We start from the raw sequence: 18,837 nt of genomic DNA, 5'->3' as shown, positions 1-18,837 counted from the left end.
GTGTTGCTTAGTGCTTGTTGGAGATGTTGAAATCAAGTTGGTCTTTGGTTTCACTTACAAATAATATGGCTGGCTTCATGCTGAGGAGGAGGAGAAGAGGGAAGGCTTTGCTGTCCCCTTTTTATTTTAGCACAGAGGTCCCAGCAGGATCTCTCACTGCTATGCTATGCCACAGGGTGCCATGCATTGTCCTGACCATGGCTGTGTGGTCCCTGCCTGGGGAAGTGCCCCCCTCTGGAGTCACCACCCAGCATGGATACAGGGAGCAGCTAGCATGGGCAGAGAAGGGCTGACAAAAGGTGTGGGAGGTGTTCCAGCTGATCCAGTGCTTCTAAAGCCAGTGTTGAGGTCACCTGTGGGTCATGTCATGGAGGAGGTGGTGAAAGCACTGTTGGTAGGTAAGAAGGGAAGAGGTCACTGAGTGGGCTGCAGGAACATTTTCTCATATGCAGCTTGTGCTGGGTGACAGCAGAGTGCTGGGGACAGGGAGCCACATTTGGCTCTGTGAAAAGTCTTGGTGCTTTGTCTCCTGGACCAAATCAGCCAAGCACTTGGGCAGCATTGAGGCTGTCCCTGCAGAGATGGGAGGATTCAGCCACATGCTCATGAGCTTTGCTGACTGGGGACATGCAGGAGCCTGACAAGGACAGCACTGGAGAGCATCTGCTGTCCTCCTGAGTGCTCTTTGAGGTGACTGGTGTCACCTCCTGCTGAGTGGTGCCCCACTGGTGCCTGGCATCTTGGGAAAGCTGACTGATATTAGCATTTTGGAGCCACAAAGTCATTTTCTTTGTGTTGGCTGGGGTTCTGTGGATTCCCAGCATGGCCCACAGTAGCAGTAAGGTCACCCCCTTCTCCATGTGCTCCACGCATGAGGAGGTTGCTGTGGCAGAGCTGCCTCACCATATTGACCTTCTCAGGTGAGTTCCAAGGGCTTCCCTGCTGTCCCCCTCCATGATCCTGGGGCCCGTTGGGATGGTGCAAAGCCTTCTCAAACACACCTGTGAGGGATGAAGGCTCCTGGGGCCCTTGGCTGTCTGAAGGGACCATGACCCATACTGGAAGATGTTTGCTTTAGAGAAGCATTCAGTGAAACCCGTGGAGGAGTTGGAGTGATCCGTGCTGCCTCCTCCTCTGCTGCCTCCCAGATCCCATCCCCTTGGGCTTCCTTGTGCTTCTTTCCTCTCATGCTTAGCCTTGAGACAGGATGGGAGCGCTGTGCCCCGAGGAGGGCTCACCTTGCTTTCATGGTCTTCTGTGATGGAGCCCATCATCTGATAGACTTCTGCCCATGTAAACACCCATGCCAACATTGCGCTCCCTTATTCCACTCACCTGGAGGTGGCTTTCCCTGTTCCTGTCCCGGTTCATCCTCTCCCAGTGAGGACCTGCCCCCCTTGGACATCTCTGTGAGATGAGAGCACTTCCTCGAGGCTGGAAGCCCAGCAGAAAGCCCAGTGACTGATCCCAGCCACGTCCGGTCCCCTTCGAGAGCCTGCTCGTGGAGCCACTTGGAGACGTCGAGATGTGACCATGCACACAGCACTTTGGAGAACCAGATCCCTGCTGCTCCCTCCCCTCTCCAAGGCCCGGGTAGTTCCCAGGAGTCCTACAAGGCCTCCAAGCCCTTTTGTCTACACCCTGACTCAGCCCCAGTGTGTCCTCATGTCTGGTTTTCATTTGCCTACTAAGAGCTCAGACGAGTCACTCCCGCAGTGCCTCGTCCATCCCGGATCCATCCCAGCCAGTGCTGTCGCACCCCTTGGGGTTAGACAGGGCAGAAGGCAGGAGAGCTGGGTCCGTTGTTTTCAAGCTTTTTATGTTTTATTTTAATTTTTTTTTTTTAATTCTTTTTTTTTTTTTTTTTTTTTTTTAACTCTTGCACCTTAATCTCTCACATCCCTTCTTTGACAGACCGCGAGGGTGGAGAGGGGCTTGATTTCCATTACGCAGTTCCAGAATACGCCGTAGCGCAACATTCAGCTGACAGCTCTTCCCACACTCCTAAACCCCAGACCTGTCTGGGTTGGAAATTTTTTTTCCCCCCACTCCACCCTTCATTTGAACTTTGGGGGGGGGAGGGAATCATGTGGGGAGGGTCATTTTTTTGGTTTATATATCCCAGGAGCCTGGTAGCACAGACCAGTTCGCCTCACGTATCCACGAGGCACAGCTGGCCCTTCGGACCACAGCCATAACCCTGGCGCGGTGGGAAGGTGACGGATGGACGGACGGATGGACGGGTGGGAATGGCTGTGACAGTGCAATAGAGATGAGCATCCGCTGCTAGACAACTCCTCTGAGGTGACTCTTGGTTTGCCTGAAGTCAGGAGGGAAGGACAGATGGACAGACGCCCTTTGTTCACACGGACGGCGAGAGCTTCCCCACACGCAGCCCTGCCTAGAGACACGGAACCACGACAGGAGTTGGGTTGAACTTACGAAGGAGGAAAATAATAATTTTTAAAAAAGGAAGAAAAAAAAAATAGGAATAAGAACAACCTCTGTAGCATGGAACTTGAAGGAAATGAATGAAACCCCAAGCACTTGCCTCAAAACTAGTTTCTCATGCCTAGTGTTTGGCTCTGTATTATTTTACGGCATTCAGTATCGGTTGCCCAAACATGCCAAGAGTGTATTGGTGGCTCTACAAGTGTGAACAAACTAAACGAAGCACTTTATTCTGTATAGATTAAGGGAAGGCGGGGAGGGGAGGGGAAGCTTGGATGCTTTTCGGAAGCGTCTTAAGTAATGTTCTAGGAAATGTATTATTATTATTACTTTTTTTTTTATGACCATGTGTAATCAATATATGTTTATCTTTAACTCCAAGTACAGCAGTTACTCTCTTTGGGATGGTGTGAGGAGGGGGAGGCTGAGATGGTTGGATTAGTCCATCCCCATGGGGCCAACTGAGGCAAGTCATTGTCTACCGCAGGAACGGGCGAGTCTTGCCTCGTCGATGGTCCCGTTGACCAATGTCCAGGAGGTCCCAAGAAGTTCATCAAAGCCACCTCCCAGGGCACAACTCCCAGTCAGACATCCCCATCCCAAGCCATCTTCTGCCTGGGGGTGCTGGGGCTGCTCTCTGTGCTGCCCACGAGCGCGACGAGTCACGGTGGGGAGGCTGGTTTGGGTTGTCCCTCGAGGCCAGGTCCTTGGCCATGCTTTGAAATCTGCTTTTGGCCTCTCACCAAGGCACGTTGGGGCTCGCTGAGCTCTGAAATTGGTGAGAGGTCAGAACTGGGCCTTTCCACTGCGTTCTCCCAGTCTGGAAGTGTTATGACTGTTACCAAAGAGGTTGCAAGTGGAAGGACTGAATCAATAAACGATTTGTCTTTTATAAAAGAAAACCGAAAGCTCCACTGCTTTCTTTGTTACTTTAATTTTGCTTTATCTTTTTCTTCCCCCCCTTTTTTCTTCTTTTTTCTTTTAAAAGGGTTGTTTGTTTTTTTTTCAGGCAACTGTGTGTGAGCAGTCAGACAGGGAGGATGAGCTTCCTATGGAATGTTGACTGCTGCCACTGCTTGGCATGTTTAGGCTCTGTGTTGGGTTTGGTGGGAGGTGTGTGCGTGTGTGTGTGAGACAACTTGACTGTTGTGGGGCCAACAAAAAAAAGAGCTTTTCAGGGAAGGGTGATGAGTGGATAGAAGTAGGAATTCGGTGCTTACAGCCCTGGGGTAAGGACTGAGCACCTGGTCCTACTGGCTCCATCAGGTCAGTGTGAACTCTGAGTAGGGGCTCTCTGATCTCCTCTATTGGCTGTGGAGAAATCAAGGAGCACATCCAAAAGCACCCAGTGCCTTTATTGACTTAAAATGGACCGGGGAGAACCTCACCAACAATATCAGCATGGATTTTGGGAAGATAATGGAAGAGGAGGCAGTTTTCCCCCAGCCTTTGGATGTAGTCTTTGCTGCCACTGTCATTATCTGTAGGGAGACCTGTGCCACTGGAGCTAATGCATCTGAGCCAGAAAAACACCAGGCAGCAGGGAGGAGTGATGTCTCTGAGAATTCCTGGTGGCATCTCTTATCTGTGATGGCCTTTAAACTGACACAGCCTCTTGGAGATGTGGAGGAACATCCCCAGGCCACAATTTCACTTGGTGATGTCCAGCTTTGCCTCCTTCCTCAGACCAACAAGTGCTGAGATTTGCCTCTTGTTGCTCAAGCAATGGGATATTTCAAGTTCTTCTGGGTCTTTTCATATAATAACCATTTTTCCTTTTATAGTTTCCTGCCTTGTGCCAGTGGTGGCTTCTCCACAGCTTTGTAAGGATGTGAACCACACATGACCACCAAACTCCAGTTTATTTGAAATGTCTCGAGCCCTTATCAGGGCCCACATCACAACAGCTCATGGAAGACTAGCAGCATTCTCCTCTTGGCTTTAAAGAGCCCAGAATTCTTCCAGGAGAGCCAAGAAATGTTGCAAGAGGTGAGTGGGGATTAAACCTCTGTTAGGATCATCAACAATTTTCCAGCCTGCATTCAGCAAGAAGAGTTAAAAAAAGGTCATGGAATCACAGAATCATTAAGGCTGGAAAATACCTTCAAGATCATTGAGTCAACCTTGGACCTTGTCAACCAGACCAGAGCACTGAGTGCAACTTCCACTCATTCCTTGAAGACTTTCAGGGATCTGATGTTGCTGGAGGCAGGACGTGGTATCCTGACACTGCAATAAATGACTTCTAAAAATTGTTATTCTATGCAGGGATTTTTTTTCCCTTAATTTTTCTTTTTCTCTTTTCTGCCAGAAGCTATTTGGAAGATTCAACTTTAATTAGCTTGGGAATTGTCTACATGAATTTCTGCAGAACTAGGCAGAAGGTGTTTATTTCTTTTCCGTGCGTTTTTCACACATTTGATTGTTTCAAAGATTTTTATTCCTTTTTTTTTTTTTTTTTCTAAGCTGCTTTGTGACAGCCAGTCATCTTGGATTTCTTTTTTTTCTGAAATATTTCATTACTGTTCTGATGTGATTGTCCTCTAAGGAGCTTATCCTGTAACTTCCTAAATCCTTCAAGTGAAACCAGGACAAGTCTTTGGTTTCTTTACTTTCTTTGAATTCTTTTTCCTTTCAAACATGTTTTAGTTTCTCCACAACTGTGTTTTGATCTAGATGAATCAGCCAGATATCATTTGTGATACCAGAATTTTCATACCACTTTGAGGCAATTATTTTGCAAGGTTTGTATATATATATATATATATATATATATATATATATAAATTTTTTTTTTTTTGTAAATTATCATTGATTATCACTCCTGTTAATGGTACTATGGCATCACAGAATCATAGAATTGTTAAGGTTGGAAGACACCTTTAATCTACTTGAGTCCAACCACCAGCCCAGCACCACCACCATATTCACCACTAAACCATGTCCCTAAGTGCCACATCCACATGTTTTTTGAATACTTCCAGGGATGGTGACTCCATCACTGGAACTCCACTGCCTCTTCCAGTGCTTTACAATCTTTTCTGTGAAAAACACCATCCTAATATCCAATCTAAATCTCCCCTGGCACAACCTGAGGCTGTTGCTTCTCAACCTGTCAGTGTAGGCATCCAGCTTCCTCCTAGTCCTGGGTAAACTCCTAATTGTGGTATCCATGGGGAAGATCTGTAAGGATACAGATCTTAAAATTTCAGCTCTCAAATGGGGGAAAATAAAAAGAAAAGATAGGGCTCTCCAGGGGGCAGTTTTGCTGCATGTGTCCATTACAACTCGTGCTCAGTCCTTGTCTTTGGTTGCTGTGAAGGATAAATTTCAGCTCTATTAATGTGCAAATACAAGGCTTTTGGAATAGTCACATTTATTTTTAAATAAACCACTGAGCATCAGGAGATTTTTGCTCTTACAGATCTTTTTTCCCTGCTGCCTGTACAGTCATGTCTCTATCAAAACATCATTATTGAAAACTTTGAAATAAATACACATTTTTCCTCAATCAGAAGCTCTCTTTGAGCCAAACACATCTGAGATCTCCTTAACAAAGTAAAATACTCTTAAAAAAAAAAGTCTGAACATTAAAAATAAGACAAACAGCAAAAATATAAAACCTTTCCTTAAAAAACAGCATTTGTCTATCCATAGGTGAGGACATTGTGATCTGTGATTGAGGATGAGGAGCCCAAAAGGCTGGAGATGACCACTCATGGCATCCCCTGTCCATCTCTCCCCCTTTCCCACTCTACAACTTCCATGACTCCTCCCTTCCTGAGACTCTCCTCTCATCACTCCAAAGTCAAAGTGGAGGCAAAGAACTAAGATTATTTGCTTTTCATTGCAACTTCCAAGGTGCTTCTGCTGCTCACATGATCTTTTCTTTTAACTGTCTCATCCCAGCAACCCTCTTCACTCAGGAACTCATCAAATTCTGTCAGGTCTCTCCTGTATCACATCACTTTAACCCTTCCTTCTCCTCTCCAAGGAACACCATGCTCACAGACACCTTAGGTTGGGAAATACTTTGTAGGCACCTTTCCCTGGGGAACATCATCTTATTCCCCACTTCTGCATCTACTGTTTCTTGGAGAGGTCCAACAGCAGTTGAAAAAATGGAGAAAGAACTTAAAAAATGTATGATCTATTTGTCCTGTCTCCTGAGACTGGAATAACTAATTTTCCTGTGCTTCTCAGTCTTCCCCAGCTCCTTGCAGGCTCCAGATCCCCTCTCTAATTACCTTGCGAGCGCCTTCAAATTCCCAGAGGTTTTATGGATACTCCCCGCTCTTTCCCACTTACCCAAAAAAATACCAATCACAGATACAATGTCCTGAGCAGTGTCCAGATGCCACATCCCTGATAAGCATCTCCCCATCTCCCCCCACCCCTCCTTGCCCCACACCCCGTGGAAAGTTGCCCAATCCAGCCTGGCTACATCTTCGTTAGGCGCAGCACGTTGAGGCGCACGGGGAGGAACGTGGCACCTGAGGCGTACTGGATCTCCCTGAGGACCCCTTCCCACTTCTTCTGCTCCTCATCATACCTGGGGAGAGACAGACAGATGTTTAATGGTGAGGAAAGGTCTCCTGTCCCTCCCTCCAGCTGCACTCCACAGTGGTGGGAACCCTGGTCAGTGCGTGGTGACATCCCACAGGGGTTATTTGGCCACAAGGGTCTGCATGGGGACTTTCAGCCCTGGTATGCTCTGGTTTGGGGCATGTGGGTATCAACACATGGTCTTTCAGGGGAGCGGATATTTTCCTTCTGGGAACTGAGTTGATGGCACCAAGGTGGAACATCCATGGTGAAGGACAGCAGGATCCTGCTGAGGGTGCCAGAGCACCAACATGAGGGACAGGAGCAGCCAACGCTGCATTAGCAGCTGTCACTGAGTGCTTTCTGCCCACTCCTCTTGCATGTAAGACTATCTGCTTCCCAGCCAAGCCTATCTGCTTCGCAGCCCAGACTCTGCTTCCTAGACAAGCCTATCTGCTTCCCAGACAAGCCTATCTGCTTCCCAGCCCAGACTCTGCTTCCTAGCCAAGTCTGTCTGCTTCCCAGCCCAGACTCTGCTTCCTAGCCAAGCCTATCTTCTTCCCAGCCCAGACTCTGCTTCCTAGCCCAGACTATCTGCTTCCTAGCCCAGATTCTGCTTCCCAGCCCAGATTCTGCTTCCTAGCCCAGACTATCTGCTTCCCAGCCCAGATTCTGCTTCCTAGCCCAGACTATCTGCTTCCCAGCCAAGCCTATTTGCTTCTTTGCTTCCTAGTCCAGACTCTGCTTCCCAACCAAGTCTATCTGCTTCCCAGCCCAAGCATTGGCTGTTCCCAGGGAGAGGAAGAATTGCACAGATGCTGCTCCACACCAAAGGGGAGGCTGGAACCAGCTCCAGGCAAAATGTCAATGCACAACAAAGCCAAAGGACTGATTTTTCCCTGGTCTGTTGCTGTGTGAGGCTGGGAGAGATCACTGAAGCACCAACATGCCCTCCAGCACAGCACAGGGCAAACTTCCCAGACATCCTGTGCTGAGCCTGCAGCCTCATGCTGAGGTGACAACCTCCATCTCACACTGATGGCATAAAAAAAGGCAGAAATTATTTATTTCATTGATGCTTTAAGTTTTAGCTTCTGTATTTTCCAGATTCTGTACTGCGTTGATATATAACTCTGAACTTCATATAAAGTGGTAGCAAGTTTTCCTCACAGTTTAGTCAGACAAAACAATCCTTTTCCAGCCCAAGAGCCAAGGACATCACTGCAGCTTCAGGCCCAAAAAGTGCAAACAACAGCAAATTGAGGGGAGCAGTCTAGGAGGATGGGGTTTCATAACCTGAAGCTGTAATTGGACAATTAACCCCAATTTGTAAATGGACCAAAACTTATAAAAGTGTGAAAACTTGTGACTGGGTGTCCATCTTGGGTGGAGCCATGGCCAGGCTCTTGTAGTGCTCAAGGTGTATCCTTTGAAGGCCTTTGTAATAAATACTTATTTTGTTCCTTTAACACTGTCACAGCCTCTGTGATTCCTTGGGAAGGCTGACCTGAAACAGAGACTGGACAGAGATAGAGAATAAAGTAGGCATTTATTAAAAGGCCTTTAAGGACACACCTTGGGCAGGACAAGAGCCCGACCAGGGATACACCCAAGGTGGACCTAAAATGGTCACAAAAATGGCTGGCCAGTCACAGGATCTTACATTTTTATAAGCTTTGGTCCATTTGTATATTGGGGTTTAATTGTCCAATTCCAGCTTCAGGTTGTGAGGTTCCATCCTTCTTGTTCCTTCCTTCAGCCCACCCTTGTTTGTGCTTTTGGGCCTGAACACTTGTGCCAGTTGTCCTTGGTGTGCAGCAGGACAAGGATTTGTTTTGTGTCCCTGCTGTGTGCAGAGAGCTGAGTGACACTGACTGTGAGCTCAGAGCTGCACCCCTGGGCACCACAGAATCTGAAATACATGAAAGCTCAAACTTAAGGCATCACCTCTGGTTCCAGGCAGCCTCTCCAGGCATCATCATTGCCAACATCCCTCCCACACTCCCTGGGACAGCCCTGGGGAAGGTTGTCACCTCCACACGTCGTTTAGCTCTGTTGGCACCAGCTCTCCCGACTCTGTCTCCACCGTGGCGAAGCCCCCAAGCAGGTAGAGCACTCCAGACAGGCTGACCAGGCTGGCAGAGCTGCGCTCCTGAGGGAACTCAGGGAAGGTGTCCCACCTGCCACGTTGAGAGAGGGGACAAGTTAGAGCATCCTGGCCACCCCCGCACTGAAGATGGCCTCAAATCAGGATTTGAGCTCACTAGTGACAGATACGTGGCCTCAAATCAGGATTCAACGACTGAGCTCACTAAAGACAGATCCAGTCATGCAGGTCTAGGTGGGATGGGACCATACCTTGGCTGTTTTTTTAAGGAAACTGTTCCCATCATCATTGTTCAGCTTTGTTTTGCTTTGAGTACATGGACCAGTGTGTCCCAGTTCTGGGACTGCAGCTGCAAGAGCCACCCAGACTCAGAGGGTTTATTGTGTTGGGTGAAGCTGCCAGGGAACCCAAGGATGGCCCAGTGGGTGAAACCACTTTGAGGATGAGCCAGAGATGATCCACAGCTCAATTACAGTGACTTTGGTGATGCCCAGCTCTCTGAGGAACCACAGAACCCTAGAATGGCTTGGGTTGGAAGGGACTTTAAAAATTATCCAGTTCCAACTCCCCTGCCATGGGCATATACTGAGTTTATCAGGAGTTGTAAACAAACCCCAAAATATTTGGAAGTTGCTGAAGGTACACCTGCACCTACTCCTTGTGTAACCACAACTCAGGACATACTTGTTGGTGGCAATGTCATAGACCTCCACCGAGCTGGTCAAACCAGAGTCGGTCACACCGGCTGCCACGTAGATTTTGTCCTTGTGCACGGTGGCCCCGAACAAGGAACGAGCAGTTTTCATGGGAGCCATCTCCTTCCACTCAAACTTGGCTGGGTTGTAGACACACATCTTCTTCAGGCACTTCCTGGAGAAAAATGAGAAGGGAAAGGAGCCTTGATGGCCTGCCAAGGGATGGTTTGGCACTGCAGGGGTTTGGGGGTGTCTTCTGGGAAGGTGGGGTCTCTAGGGAGGATTTTGCTCCTTCACATCAGCATGAGTGGAGGAACACACCCCCTTTTTTGAGTGTACACTCAAGGATGTACATGCCTGGGGTCACCAGCTGTGTGTGTAACACATCCCCTCCTGCTGTGCCCACTTTGGATAGGAGTCCTGAGAGCTCAGCTTGGTGCTCATACACCTGGATACAGGTCCAGGCAGCCAACAACCTCTTAGGACTTCTCACAGCCATCGAGGCATTGTTTTAGTGCTCCTGATCCACTGTGATGCTGCAAAATATCCTCAGTGACGTTCCTATCACCAGGTGGGCAGTGTGAGGTGTGAACTGTATGCAGGTTCACACTTTTCAGATCAAAACCCTTCCAGAGCAGGACCAATCCTTGCAGGATTGTGGAATGTTTGCTCTGCAAACAGTTATATTTGTGCCCTGCAGGGCAGCCACTGTGATGCTCCTGAGAGAGGCTTTTCCTGCTGGGCTCATCTCCTGCAGGAGGGTGGGATGGGGTCAGGGAGGTTGAGGTTTTTCCCTCCTGCTGCAAATACACATCTGGATTTGACTATGGTGACCACTCTGCTCCACAAGTCCAAGACAGGAGATCCTAAAAGTGAAGGGGCTTCTTGTTCATGCCTCTCCCAATCTGTGTGACATTTACTTTTTTGTGGGCAGAGAATGGTTTGATTTGGAAGGATCTTTGAAGTTCATCTCATTCCATCCCCCATGGACAAGGCCATCTCCCTTTCACTGGACCAGTTTTCCTTAAAGCTCTCTCCAGCCTGCCTCCAGGAATGGGGCACTGTAAGGACACTGCCATCTTCCTGATGTCCCTGTTGGCCTCCCAAGATTTTGAAAAGGGCTGCAAGCACAAAGTTGAGCAGAGAGGGAAAAATCCACATCTCCCGTCCCATCCAGCCCTCTTTAAACCAGGCTGAGTTTGCACTCCCACTGCTTTGGGGGATTGCCTCCTGGATTTTCTCTTGCTCTTTGACTTACTTGTCACTTCCTTTGCCCCCGATGACGTAGACAAGGTCCTTGTGTGACACCACGGCGTGGCCATAGACTGCGTAGGGAAGGGGATCAGCCTCACCCCACTTGAAGGACCTGGGTCAGGGAGAGATGGGAAGCAAAAGGATTTGTAGCTTGCTGGGTGACACCTAGAGGAGATGGCATTTCCCAGACCTAGAGGGGAGCACAAGGTTGGACTCAATCTCAGAAACACAATGAGACAGGCTCAGACAGTAAATGTGATCCCAAAAGAGGGTGACAGTGAAATTAGCAGAATATTTATGCTAATATCCATTATTTTCTTGAGGTCTTCAGGCAGGTATAGGGAGCAATAATGACCCCTTGAGCCTCCTATTCTCCAAGCTGATCCCAACCAGTTCTTTCAGTTGCTCTTGGCACTCCAGACCTTTTCTCAGCTCTGTTCCCTTCTCACTCCAGCTCCTCAATGTCCTTCTTGTCATGAGAGATTAAAACTGGACACAGGATTTGAGTTGCAGCCTCACAGTGCCCAAAGCACAAAGGAAGAAACATTTCCCTGGTCCTGCTGATACATCCAGGATGCCACCAGCCTCCTTGGCCACCTGGGCACACAGCTGGCTCATGTTCAGGCATTGTCAAGCAAAATAATATCAACCAAACAAAACCAGAGATAAAGAGGTGCTGATCACATCTCTATCAGCTTCAAACTGGTACTCACACCACCCCTGAACACTTAGCAGGGGCAGAAAAATTCTTTTCCAGAGTCTGTAGGGGCAGATAAATGCCCTGCTCTGCTGGGATGGAACTGGTTTCAAATCTCTGCCTATAAAACAGAGTTGGAAGCACACACATCTAAATATAGACCAAGCAAAAGCTTGTTGATGCCTGCTGCTCTGGCTCTTTGGGGCAGAGAGCAGCAGGCTTTGGAAGTTTCTGTCTCCTGAGAGAAGAACAGGATGGTGCCTTTTAATAAAGCTCACGAGCCAGCATGGGTCAGAGCCTATTGTCCAAAAATAATCAGATATTGAGCATGATATCAATCAGCATGAGCCATTCTGTGACACATCTGAACACTTTAAAAACAAGCTTTTCTGTTCAGACCTCTTTTGGTGAGACCACAGCGGATGTCACTGAACCTTTAATCAACAGGCAAGAGCAGAAGATTTAGCAGGAGAAAAAAACACCTCTGTACATGTCTCACATGAACATCTACTAATATCAGATAACAAAATATCCCCATAAAGGCTTCCCTCTCCAGGAGGCTCAATAAAGGGAGCAGCTGGAGCAAGGCAGCCCAAAGCCCCAGGGCACAGCTCAGATACCCCCAGAATCCACATGCAGAGTTCAAGCCTTTCTCCCAGACCTTTTGACCCCTGGGGAGGTGGGGTCACTTTGCATGGGGTCACTTTTCCTGGCAGCTGCTCCCCCTTGTCCCCCAAGCCCCCTCCCACCCCACACTGATCACTCACAGCCGGTCGTAGCACAGGACCGAATCCAAGGTCTTCTCTCCCTCCTTCAGTTCCTTCCCTCCAACCACAAAAATCGAGTTTTCCGCCTCCCCCAGCCCGAAGAGGCAGCGAGGGGAGGGCAGGGGGGGCATCCCCAGCCAGTCTGCGTCCAGATGGTCGTACTGGAAGGGAAAACGTGGTCACTGGGGTGTGCCCATTTGGTCAGTGAAAGGGTGGAGAGGTGGAGGGCAAAGTCTGTTCCCATGTGCAGCTTGGGCAGCCCAGCAGCGCTGCCTGGAATGTTCCTGTGGTTGTGCCTTTGTCACCTGGAGCAAGGTGGGAGATCTGAGAGCAAATTCAAGTCAGATATTGTATAATAAACCTTTTATGACAAGGCATAGAGCAGAGACAGGTCTACAGCAACACGTTCTGCTCCGTTCATCAAAGCCTGGATTTTACAAAATCACATCAAAGTTGGAAAACACCACTGAGATCATTGGGTCCAACTTTTGACCAGTCACCTCTTTGTCAATTCCATGGCACTGAGTGTCACATCAGGTCATTTACTGAACACCTCCAGGGATGGTGACTCCACCCCTTCCCTGGGCAGCCCATCTCAATGCCTGACCACTTTTTCAGTAAAAAAATTCTCCATGATGTCCAACCTGAACCTCCCTTGATGCTGCTTGAGGCCTTGTCCTCTCATCCTGTCACTGTTTGCCTGGGAGTGATGCCTGAAGTTTTATTTCCATGTATTTCATGGTGCCCAGGGGTGCAGCTCTGAGCTCACAGTCAGTGTCACTCAGCTCTCTGCACACAGCAGGGACACAAAACAAACCCTTGTCCTGCTGCACACCAAGGACAACTGGCACAAGTGTTCAGGCCCAAAAGCACAAACTGAAGTGATTAAAGTGGGCAGAAGGGAGAAAACAAGAAGGATGGGTCTTCCTAATCTGAAGCTGTAATTGTACAGCTGAACCCTAAGATGTAAATGGACCAAAACTTAGAAAAGTGTGAGACCTCGTGACCGTTTGTCCATTTTGTGTCCATTTTGGGTCTACCTTGGGTGTAGCCCTGGCCAGGCTCTTGTTCTGCCCAAGGTGTACCTTAAAGGCCTTTTAATAAATATCTCCTTTATTCTCCAGCTCTATCCAGTCTCTGTTCCAGCTCAGCCTTCCCAAGGCATCAGGAGGAGAGGCCAACCCCCACCTGGCTACAGCCTCCTTTCAGGGACTTGTAGAGTGATAAGCTCCCTCCTGAGTCTCCTCTTCTAAACTTGGAACTTGGAAAAAGCAGGGTCATCTTTGGGTGAAAGACTCCCTTGCTGGACTAATAATGGATTGTTCCTAGGACTGGAGGAATGGAAGCATTTCAATCCTAGAAATTTTCCTGAACATTTACATGCATAGAACACCTTACAGTATTTCATCCTGGTATTTTCCATCTCTCCCAGGTAGCAGACAAAGTGTGCCTGACCCATCTGATAGATGAGCAAGCTGCTGGATCAGATCACCAAATCCTTTGGCATCTGTAGGTCAAGGCATTGCCTCATCTCCCACCAGGGAAAAAAAAAAAAAAAAAAGGAAAATTCTTAGGCTGGAGACTCTGAGCACTGTGGCTTAATGGGGGAAAAATTAATGTAGCTTGATAGAGGAGGGAGGGATGTCTTGCAGGCAGTTTTTGTGGGGCTGCAGGATGAAGCTGTGACGCAGCACTGCCTGGAGCATTGTTTGCCATGGGCTCAGGCCAAGGAGCTCCAGCCTGATGGGTTGGCTCCAAAGACTCGGCCTCAGCTGGCTGCCTGTGGTTTTTGTCTCTTTGTAAGCTGTGGTCCACACACGGGTTATTTATAGTGCAACCCTGAGCAGTTCAGTCATCAGGATAGTTCCTGCTTCTTGATGGATTCTGCATTGTTTTCGAGTCATAAATCTTGCAAGTGACAAAGGAAGGATACCCTTTTCCATCCGAAATGTCAATGGAATCATTTTGCTCCTGCCAGAATCTGCAAGGCCGCTGGGATTTATCAGGATTTTTTATATTTTGGTGCTTGTACTTAAATCTAAATTATTCCTGACCTAATGCCCCTGGCTTCAGCAGGGGGAATGTGAAATTTGGAAGATAGAAAGAGTCAGAAAGGGTAATGAGCTGAGGCACAGTGGCTTCTCATAGACCTGCATGTCTAAATACATTGAGCTGAAAAAAAAAGGGCTTCAAAACCTCTCTTGCTTATACAGCAATGGTGAGCTACATAATGACACTGATGTAATAAATTAAACATTTGCAAACTGATGGCACTCTCCAATCCCAGGATTAGTCCAATTCTCCCAAGCATAGGTGACATGGTGATGTGTGAAGAGACCCTTCTTGTGGGGAAGAGCTAAAAATCATGATGCTCAAGGCATTTGCCACTGAGTCAGTGTCAAACTGGGAACTGAATAGAGAAATCTTGGTGTTTGCAGCTTAGAATCACAAAGTACTTTGGGGAGAAGGACCACCAAAGGTTCTTCATCCAACCCACATGTTCAAAGGGGCACAGGTTTGGAGTAAAAGCAGTTTGCCAGGGCTTTGTGCAGTCAAATATTAAATGTTTCCAAAGATGTTTCCCCACCCCTGGAAGTGTTCAAGGCCAAGTTGGATGGAGCTCTGAGAAATCTGGTGTAGTAGAAGGTGTCCCTGCTCATGGTAGGGGTTTGGAACTAAGTGATCTTCAAGGTCTCTCTCAACCCAGGCCATTCTATGATCCTATGAAGGTTTTGTGACCTCTCTGGACCTTGCTCCACCTTTGCTGGGAAGATATCTTTAGGCCCACGTTTGGGCTGAATGCATCAGCCTGTTGTTCTTCACAGGTAACTGATGGGGTTGGCCACATCTCTGTCATCATAGATTGTCCAGTGTGAAAGGCTGTATCTCAAACAGGACACCCCCAGCACTTCCTCAGCTTTCCCCACTCACTCTTGCTCTACTGGGCTGGGGTTTCTTCCTCCTGGCTTCTCATTCCCTGGACTTCACCTGGCCTGCACAACCCCCTGCCCCTTTGCAGGGGAGGACAAGCATGGTCCCCGCATGATGTGCAGCCCTACTGATGAGGGCAGTGAGTCAAGGGAGGGATCAGGGCTCTAAGCTTGGCAACCACCCTCATTTTATCCTTTCTGCCTGGAGATGTTATTGTTTTCTCCAGAAGATGTGAGCCTGGGACATGTTATTGTTTCTTCCCAGAAGACTCGAGCCATGGAGAGGAACAAAAAAGGATTTCTTGGTATGGGAGGAAGAATAGAGGATTTACTGGATTCCTCGGGGTCAGCAGGAAGGGTAGGCTCCTTGTGTTAGCTGTCTACAAGGAAAGAAATCTGGGCTGCAGCCCAGGCTGGGGCTCAGATTGCCTGCACAGCTCAAACCAGTCACAGTTTGGGCACTGCTGAGTTCGAACAGCCACTTCCCCTGGGGAGTATCCCCAGTGATACCTCATAGTGTCATTTCCCCTTGCAGGATGGAAATGGCTGAGGCAGAGACTCTGAGCTGGACCAAGCCCATCTCCAGGGGCAGGAACAGCACTGGGAATGGGGCACATGTTGGGAGGCAGGGACATGCCCTGTGTCCTTGGGGTGTTTGCTCTGTGGCTGCAGCTGCTGCTGCTCCTTTTTCATCACCCTTGGGTTTTCCTGGCATTCACAACCAGGGACTCCAGGGGATGCAAAGCAGAACCTGGGTGTGATGTCATGAACCTCCCAGTCTGTGAACCTTATGGCAGCCAGGGCTGGGCCAAATTCACTGCTCTAAACAATCCTCCCTTCAGGATTTGGATCAGGAAGGCTCATTCCTATTTCCTACACTGTCAAACCTTTTTGTTCATCTATCACAACCACCCCTCAGTGGCATCTGCCTTTAAAATAAAAGGAGAAGAATCTCCAGTAAAGCAACCCAGATCATTCTCCTTTGTTTACAACTTTCACTTTAACATCACATAACAACAAATATTATGGGTTTTGCATGGAAGCTAAAGCTTGGTGATGCTCCCAGGTGGACAAGGAAACAAAAGGAAGATAAAGGTGGTACCTGTAGGAAGTAGGAGCTCATGGGATCCTCTTTGTTGTCCTCGTTGTAGTACAGTCCTCCAACAATGAAGATCTGGTTCTCTTTGGTCACCAGGCTGACGTGGTTCTTTGGGATTTGAGTAGACAGGGAGGCAAAATAGCACTCGTTGGCATTAGGGTCATAGGCCACTGCCCCACTGTCGCTCACCATGAAAATGAGGTCCTGGAGGAACATCCCAAAGCGCATCGTGTCATTCAAGATCCCAGGGAGAGCTTCCTCCTCTGCATCTTCCCCTTCATCCACTGCTCCATTGACAACATTCTCCTTTGCTTGATTCTCACTGTTCTTCTTCACTTTCTTCTTCTTCACCACAGTGAATTTGCCTTTCTGGGCATCCTTCACCATCTGCAGCTTCTTGAGCAGCTCCGGGCTGGACTTGACCAGGGCTTGTTTCTCCACGTGGTCCCTGATGTAGTCGTTGGGCATGAGGCGGAAGCGGATGCTCTCAAAGATGACAGGCAGGGCCTTCTGCCGGCCCTCGCGGTCCTTGGTCCCCACCCACTTCATCACCACCTCAAAGACGGTCTCCTCCTTCTCCACGTTGAGGGAGTCACTGGAGATGATGGCAATCAGCTCGTCGGGGGACAGCTGGTAGAACTCCTCGTCACGGGAGACCAGCGCGAAGCGGTCGCAGATGAAATCCCGGGCGGCCACGGCCAGCCGGGCACAATCCAGCATCAAGCCCAGCCGGAAAATGGCCAGGCAGTTGCTGAGGCAGAGCCTCTTCTGCAGGAAGGACACGCACACGGTGAAGATGGAGGGTATCTGGAACATGTTGGCCACGGAGAAGATGTCCTGCACGTTCTGCTCAGTGATCTCCAGCTCGGAGGTGTAGATGTAGTGGAGGATCTTGCCCATGACATCTGGGTCGACGTCTTCCAAGCTGATCTCCCTCTTCTTGCTCTCCTCCATGTCTGAGAGGAACATGGCCCGGAAATAGGGGCTGCAGGCTGCCAGCACCAGCCGATGGCAGGGAAACTCCTTCCCTTTCACTTTTAACACGCAGTCCAGAAACTTATTGTGGTCCAACATGTCTTTGAGTCCGTCCTGGAGAAGAGTTTGCTGGTAGAGACGCAGTTCTTCCACTTGATCAAGAGGCAAGCCCATGGTGATCAGTAACGGCTCGTTCTTTGCTCCCAATCCTTCCTTTTATGGATAAATATTGGGGGTTATATCTACACCTGAGTAAAGAAACTTGCTGAAAGCAGAGCTCACAGCCTCACGGGCTCTCTGGCACACCGGGAATGCGAAACACTCGCGACGCTCCCAGCTGTCTGTGCACTTCACTTCCCAGCTCGGGGCTTTATATATAGACACAACCCTGCAGGGCTTAAGGAATCCATACTGCAGCATGTGTAAGCCGATCACCCTTTAATATGACACATTGGACAAGGAGGAAGGGAGGGGGCCGGGGGAACAGCTGTAATTCCAGCCTCAGTAATTCAGGAAGGGTCTGTCAGCTCGTGAGTCACCGCGGGGGGAGCAGGAGGTGTCGCTGCTGTGACACCACGGGGGGACACGTGTGACCCTCGGGCTTTGGGAAGCAGCCTCTGGGTGAATCTAACAGCCCAATCTGCCTTTTGGGTCATGGGTGGAAAGGCTGGGGCTTCCTCCTGATGATGCTAAATGGGCTGGTCTGAAAGTGCTGGACCTTTAGCTGAGCTAAAAATAGAGCATGAAGTCAAAGCTGGAAAGATGTGCTAAGGGAGGGTCTTGTGTGGGCTTTGTGGTATCCCCAGCTCCAGCCAGCTCCTGCCCAGGGCTGCTTTGGTGCACAGGTTTGTCCTTTATTCTCCTCTAGAGTCACTTTTCAAGGCTCTGGAAGGGGGTGGGAAATGGAGATAGAGCTGTTTATTTACAGCTTTGTATGGGATATGAGATCTGTGCTGGAAGTTTCTTTAAAATTCTCACCAAATGAGGAGATTTAAGGACTATGGAAAAGGGATGACTCTTTTTCCCTGCAGTAGATGATGGAGTCACCATCCCTGGAGGTGTTAAGGAAAGACTGGATAAGGCACTCGGGGCCATGGTCTGGCTCAATCATAGATTGGAGTCAATCCCAGAGCTCTTTTCCAACCTCTCTGATTCTGTGGCTCTGTCATACATGCAAATGGCCTCAGTGGCACAGTCTCTGGGCACCTTGGTGTTGGAATTCTGGAAACTCAGAATTTGGGGTCTTAGTATACAGTAATGCATGTGAGTCAAGATGGAGGATTTTGGGTGTTTTCTGAGTCCTTCTTCTTCACCTGC

General features: G+C 48.8%; 2 protein-coding genes across 2 annotated transcripts in view; both read right to left on the bottom strand.

Annotated features, from left to right (window-relative positions):
- SEC22C (SEC22 homolog C, vesicle trafficking protein) overlaps positions 1-1,486 on the bottom strand; it is a 120,084-nt gene extending 118,598 nt beyond the window's left edge. Inside the window, exon 1 of the mRNA XM_083869420.1 lies at positions 1,476-1,486. The gene's annotated coding sequence lies outside the window, so the exon portion shown is untranslated. The remainder of the gene's footprint in view (positions 1-1,475) is intronic.
- A 4,366-nt stretch (positions 1,487-5,852) lies between these two features.
- On the bottom strand, positions 5,853-17,846 carry KLHL40 (kelch like family member 40). The gene is made up of 6 exons (XM_083870786.1): positions 16,549-17,846; positions 12,517-12,677; positions 11,057-11,164; positions 9,788-9,973; positions 9,030-9,176; positions 5,853-7,003 (listed from the first exon to the last, which is right to left on the bottom strand). The coding sequence occupies exons 1-6, from the start codon at positions 17,692-17,694 to the stop codon at positions 6,892-6,894; spliced, it is 1,860 nt and encodes a 619-aa protein (XP_083726912.1). The 5' UTR covers positions 17,695-17,846; the 3' UTR covers positions 5,853-6,891.
- Between the last annotated feature and the right edge of the window lie 991 nt (positions 17,847-18,837).

Source organism: Zosterops lateralis (genome assembly GCF_965231275.1).
Source record: "Zosterops lateralis genome assembly, chromosome: 1".
Lineage (NCBI taxonomy): Eukaryota > Metazoa > Chordata > Aves > Passeriformes > Zosteropidae > Zosterops > Zosterops lateralis.
The sequence above is the reverse complement of the archived record's forward strand: the minus strand, read 5'-3'. Positions and strand labels throughout refer to the sequence as shown.